We start from the raw sequence: 6,561 nt of genomic DNA on the forward strand, positions 1-6,561 counted from the left end.
GGAACAAGAGAAAGCCTTTAAGATTTGATAGCCTTACAGAGGGAGTTTGTCAGTACAAAGATGGAATCTCAACTGAAAACAAGGTACTCTCAGGTCTCAAGTTGCAGGTTCGTCAGTCCAACTTCACATGAAAATGAACTAGGGAAAGTGGACTAGACAGTCTAAGCTGAGACTTTTCTTCCAAGAGAAATAGTAATGTTAAAAGATCCTTCACCCACTTTCCTGGCCCTCTTCACCGCCCACTGCGCAGACTGGAGGCTTGCATTTAATGTCTAGGTGCTGTGGGAACCTCCACTAGGCTTTTACTGAGATGCCACAGAGGGCCGCTAGAGGGCACTTTGCATGCTCCATCAGGGTTTCCTGCGAGGAAAAGGAAGGAGCTGGGGATCAAAGATTTAAGTCTTCCGACCAGGAAGTTAAGACCTGAAAGCTGCCACTATAATGACCCAGAAGATAGAAAACTAAACATGCTGCGTTTCAACACTCAAGAAGAAAGTACAGACAACTGCACAGTAACATGCCCAACCCAGCCCCATGGGAACTGTCTGGTTCTGGGCAGCTGAGCTAATGCAGCGGGCCCACTGCTTAGGGGCAGGGGTGTCCTGCCGTTTTGTTACGGGAAGAGAAGAGTCTAGGCAAAATGATTAAGGAGTAGTGAGGCAAAGCCTCTATCTCAGAGGAGAGCAACAGGGGGCCTGTGAGGTGGGCAGCCAGCAGTGCCCTGTGGATCCATCTACATCCAACCAGGAAGGGGTTGAGACTGAGGATCGCAGTCCTCCATCAGTACAGCTGTATGTAAGAGGAGACATCTACATTACTGTATTATAATCTCAGTTGTTTGCCTAATGAATGCCTCATGTTTTTGTATTTACAATGCACAAGAATTTGTGAGTAAGTAAACTGGATACAAAGAATGAAAAAAAACAACACATGATCCATTTCCTGCCCTTAATAACAGATACCATAATGACTAGAAGTAAAAATCACATTATAGATATCTAAAGGTGCTGGAATTGCTTCTCAGCCCTTTGGCTAAGATCAAGAGTGAAAGTGCTGGACAAGTGATCCACATGAGCTTTGGAAGAAGCTGGAGAAGGCTCTTCAGATCACCAGTGCAGTTGAGAACTTGAGCAGTGATGCTTGTCCAGGATTTTGAAGGATAGGAAGTTGAGTATTACGGAAAAAGCAGATGATGATATTCTGAGTGAAGTATCTGTTTCCACATTATTGATAGCCTACTCCAAACTTAGTGGCTTCAAAACAGTGATTTAGTCCCGTGGTTCTGTGGTTTGACTAGGCTCAGCTGGGTGTTTCTTCTGTGCCTGGTGGAGGTAAAAGCTCATGCCGTTATTCAGCTGGGCTCTTGTCTAGGGCTGGATGTAATACCCTGTAGGACTCTTTCTGGGCGGCTTCCCTTGGTTAAGCAGTTTAGCCCAAGCTGGGTGTTTTGCATCACAGCAGCTGGCTAAGAGGGTGAAAATGGAGAGGACCTAGTCCTTTAAAAGCTACAGTGAAAGTTGGCACAGTGTCTCTTCCATGTTCTCTCAGCTAAAGTAAGCCATAGAGCCAGTCAAAAATCAAGGTGAGGATGAATAGTCTCCACCTCTCAATGGATGGAGTGGTGAAGGATTTATGATGAGCTTCAGTTCCCTAGGGGCTGTGTCAAGAAGCACGCACTAAGTGTATCTGTCCATACAGTTGTAGGGTCAAGTTTATGTGAGGGAGAAACGAAGGTGAGGCTGACAGTCTGGAATGCTTCTATGTAGTTGGGAGGATGAGGTAGAAAGGTCGAGACTCAAATTTTAGAGTGTCACTGGGCTAGCTGGATCCAGGGTTGACCTTTGAAGGGAGATTGCACTCAGGAAAATTATAAATGGAAGTTCATCGATGAATATTGTAAACTTAAAGGCTCAAGACAAGGGAAAAAGCCAAAGATGCCTTAGTGGTTTATTTATCCATAGTGGTTTATTTATCCCCCTTCTCATAAGAACTTAAAAAAACAGAAAACACGTACACACTTACAAAAAAAGCCAACTATGACGTTTTTAATCCTGTGTGATCATAGAAAATAAGGATAGCAAAGTTTAAAAGCAGGAAGATGGGAGGACAAAACCGCAGTTCTGACTATGTTGGAGGATGAATCCAGTGGCCTCTTGAATTGATTAGAATTTTTTTGGTCACTTTCAAGAAACCTTTGTAATCTGATCAGTGGTGAGTCACAGGTCATATTATGAGGTTGTAAGGAGTTAATGGGTCATAAAAAAATGAACAGTTGAGTCTGTGACTTCATTTGAGGACAAATCTAATGCACATGGGCTGGGAGTAGAATTCTGGATGTAGCAAACCAGGTGCTCTAATCTCCTTGTTCAAACTGGAGTCCACTTGTCCTGATATTTCAGAGAAGAAAGGGAGGTCGTAGAACAGTGATTTCTGAATTCAGCTGTGTATTAGAACTACTTTAAGTCATGTAGAGAGAGAGCCTTCACTAGTTAAATGAGAAAGTTCCATTCAGTTGATTCGGGACCTGGATCGAGCTCTTTCCTCTCCCTTCCCCTCCCCTCTTACCTTCTCTTGCCTTATGCAGCAGCGCAGAGCTGAGAAACTACTTTGGGATTTGCTGGAGCATTCTAGGGAAGAAGTCCTTGACAAAAGGTTTTAAAAGGATACGGAGAAGTGATAAGTTAGTGATGTGGGTGTGCAATGTCCCTCTGGTTAAAGGATTTTGTCTTATTTTAGAATACTGTGATCCATTTTCTTAGAAATCATTTGTTTTTTCTGTTTTTCTCATCAGGGAGCCCCAAGAGCGTCCAATAGAAGCTGTGCAATTATGTAAACTTCGCAAGGCAGCTGTCTTCCTCAGTATAAAGAAGTGTGGTAATTCTTACCTGTATACAGTGCAGATCCTTCTCAGAAGCACAGAGTATTTTTATATTTCCTTTATGTGAATTTTTAAGCTGCGAATCTGATGGCCTTAATTTCCTTTTTGACACTGAAAGTTTTGTAAAACAAATCCTATCCATACACTTTGTTGCAAGATGTGAATTATTGACACTGAACTAACTGTGCTGTTCGGAAAGGGTCCCTCAAATTTTTTGGCTTTTTTTGTAAGTGTGTACGTGTTTTCTGTTTTTTTAAGTTCTTATGAGAAGGGGGATAAATAAACCACTATGTGTCTGGCTATAAGTTGAAGATTGCTCCATCTAGATTGGCAATCTGCTCTTGAGTCTTTTCTGCTCTATATAACGGTGCTGTGAGGGCGGGGAAAGCATTTTTCAATATATTGAACTTTTGTACTGAATTTTTTTGTAATAAGCAATCAAGGTTACAAATTTTGTTTCGTTCTGTTTTTTAAATAGAAAAGAAAAGAGAAATTTTGTAAGAAGGCAATATTAACCTAATCATCATGTAAGCACTCTGGATGAAGGACTCCGCAAAGCTGTTCCATGGTTATTCCTCTTAGAATCTTAACTCATGAGGGCAGTGGGGCCGGGCAGGGGTGGTGGGGCGAGGGAAGGGTTTCTCTATGAAAATGCATTAGTCGTGTTTTTTAAGATAGTGTAACATGCTTACATTTCTTATGTGACATTAACAAATAAAAAGTTCTTTTAATATTAATCTACTGTCCTTTTTAACCCTTAGAACCTTAAAATTTTGACAGGAGAAAAGTTTCAGTTTTGCTATTGTTGAAAAATAATGTGGCTGGTTTTTTTGCTTGGGGGAAAGAGCAGGGCCCCGAGTGTAGTTCAGGCTGGGCTTGAGCTCTGGGTAGTCCTCTTGCCTCAGCCTCCCAAGTGCTGGGATTACAGGTGTGTGCTGCCGTGCCCAGCAGTATGGCTTATCTGAACTGGACTTTTCTTTAAGGCTTTGATAGTTGACAAAGATAAGGTATTTTGCCACCTCCCCCTGTGCTACTTTTGTCAGTAATAGCACCAGCAGTTAACAATAGTAGCTAGTGTGTTTGAACAAGATATGTTCAGTGTTTCGTATTTTCTCGCTAATTAATAATTGGGCCTTGAAGGTTTTTTCAGGGAATCCAAGTAGGGGTTGTGGGAAGACATTTATATTAAAGGAAAGATGAAAAGAATATTTTAGAATCTGCTGTTCTTTAAAATAAATTCATTCAAAGCTGCCTTTCAAGTGGCTGTGAGTGATACAGAGGACAAGTGTGCGCTTGGGGGTGGCCTTGTTATGTTTGTCTACAGTTGGGGCGTCCACGGCTGTGGACTGGGCAGGGCCTGTCTCGCGATTGCCTTGGCGGAATGAGCTTATTTGCGGGAAGCAGTGTTCGTCTGGAGCCTCCTCCACACTCATGGTATTTCAGGAGCCCACCCAGAGCCCATGTTTGCTTTCCTCTTACAATATTCCCCAGGAAGCTGTGAAGACTGCCAGCTTTCACTTGAAAATAACGCACAGCAGTCCCAAATTACTATGCTCCGCAGATTTACTGCACACTTTGGTGCTGTCACAGACGCAAGAGAAATGCTGGGTTGGAAGTCCTGTCTGGTGAAGCAGATAAAATGGTAACTGCTCAACACAAATTCATCTTCCGAATGAGAGAGGCAGTACGGTGGACAGCCAGACTTGGTTTTGAGACATTTTGCCACAAGATGGGGTTCTTGTCACCAAAAGACACTCTAGGTGCTTTACTGCTAGGTAAATTGGGTAATAAAAATCAACACTTTAATTAGGCATTAAATTCAGCAGCTGTAGTACAGTAGAACAGTATGTACTCCGTTGAAATTTGAATTGCCTTCAGTCAGGAACCTGTAGTAAAGTTGGATGTTTTACTGTTCTTTGAAGATACCTTTCAAGAGCTGCTCTTTGTTTTTCTACAAGCTCAGTGGATGCTGAATCATCTTTACCTACTTTGACCTTGGTCATACCTACTATTTCCTGGAGCTGATGGCACGGTATAAACAACATGTAAATACTTGCTAATTTGCTGTGCAAACCAAGAAGGTCACTGCATCTTCTTTTAACTGAAAGTTCACTCTTACTGAACATGGAAAGAGAAGTCCTTGCTGTTGCTCTGTACGCCGTGTAAGCACTCATGCCGTCACCAGCTTTCTCTGGGTCTCACACGCCTAGAACTTAGGCATTGGGGCAGTTCTTCCGCACTCACTAAGAGAATGAAGAAATGAAGGAGGCAGTAGCTAGGATTGTGTGTTCTTTCTGTCTGGCTGCCTTAGTAATTTGACTTCCAGAGCCAAGTAATAGGAATAAGTAAAATATTTAGACAAAATACAGGCAGAACGTATAGCAGTCATTTTAAGCGTGATGGGAGCCTGACGTGAGGAAATTGCTGGTTAGTGGGCAGCGGCGCGGGGAGCGGAGGCCGCCTGGTGTTTGGGGCTCAGCGGGAGGGCGTAGAGCTGCGCAGGGCCGAGGAGACGCATGCTGGACGCAGGTGTGAAATCCTCCCGGCCTTCTGCTTCCCCCTTCCACAGCGGTGCCTTTTCTTTCACCTGTGACACACGGTGTGTGTCCTCTGCGGTCCTTTCTCCAGAGAGAAGAGCACCTCTCAGTGTGAGGACACAGCTTGTCCACTGGCATAATTACTTTCTAACAATAAAACACATGCTCACCTGGATTTACTGTGTGAGAGCTTCCTCCACAGATCCGAGTTGGATCTCAGTGCAAACGCCAGCCAAGTCTGCCCCTAGAAGAGTGCAGCGCCTGTCCAGCTCAGTGGTTTTATACGAGTTTGGCTCTGTTACTGCAGACGAGCAGCAAGCTGTGCGCTGAAGAGTTCTCTGTGTCTGTGTCGTGTGCTGAAACTTCGGTGCTGATTTCTGTGATTTACAGTAAATCCCCACTAACTTTTAAGCTTTATTTCATGACCCACTTGCTCACAGCCGGTGGCCCTTTCTCTGCTGCTGGAGCAGCTCCTGTCTCCTGCCTTTCTCCAGGGACCGGCTCCGGGGACAGACCGCACTCGTGCAGGTATAACGGGAGAGGGACCCTTGCTGGTGTTGGGTTTTACGTTTTGTGACTCGTCTGGGTCGTGTTCTCTGGTTTGGGCTGATCACATGTGCGCGTGTGTGCGTATAGTCCTGCGTCACAGAACTTCATTTTGGGCACAGTGCTCCCTGGAGGGGCACGGGGGTCTCATCATGCTGAACATTGTCCTTGTGGCACAGGACTGGCTTTCTAGCCTCATGGCCAAGAGCGATTGTCAGATGCCTTGTTCATTGTCTAGGGTATTTCCCTTTATTTTTTCTCCGTTCTCTGTTTTTTTTTTTCTTGGCTGTACTGGGGATTGAACCTCGGGCCTTTGTTCTAGGCTTTGAGACATGGTCTTGCTTAGCTGTCCAGGCTGGGCTCGCACTTGTGACCTTGCCTCAGCTTCCCAGAGTGTATTCTCCATTTTTGAGCCAAGGAGCCTTCTGGCTCATACTGCTCTTTAATATGCATTGCTTTTTTAATTTGTTTTGTTTTCTGAGACGGTCTCACAGTATAGTTCAGGCTGGCCTTAAACTCACTATGTACCCAGGCTGGCCTCAAACTCGGTGATCCTCCTGCCTCAGCCACCTGAGTGCTAGGATTGGAGGTGTGTGCCAT

The 6,561-nt window shown here is 44.4% G+C and overlaps 1 protein-coding gene across 1 annotated transcript in view; it reads left to right on the forward strand.

Moving 5' to 3' along the window:
- Positions 1–3,615, forward strand: part of Lmnb1 (lamin B1) — a 28,581-nt gene extending 24,966 nt beyond the window's left edge. The window contains exon 10 of the mRNA XM_013507092.1: positions 2,792–3,615. Within this exon, the coding sequence (XP_013362546.1) occupies positions 2,792–2,833 (42 nt within the window). The 3' untranslated portion in view covers positions 2,834–3,615. The remainder of the gene's footprint in view (positions 1–2,791) is intronic.
- The last annotated feature ends 2,946 nt before the right edge of the window (positions 3,616–6,561 follow it).

This window comes from Chinchilla lanigera, unplaced genomic scaffold (assembly GCF_000276665.1).
Source record: "Chinchilla lanigera isolate Chin_1 unplaced genomic scaffold, ChiLan1.0 scaffold00120, whole genome shotgun sequence".
Taxonomy (NCBI): domain Eukaryota; kingdom Metazoa; phylum Chordata; class Mammalia; order Rodentia; family Chinchillidae; genus Chinchilla; species Chinchilla lanigera.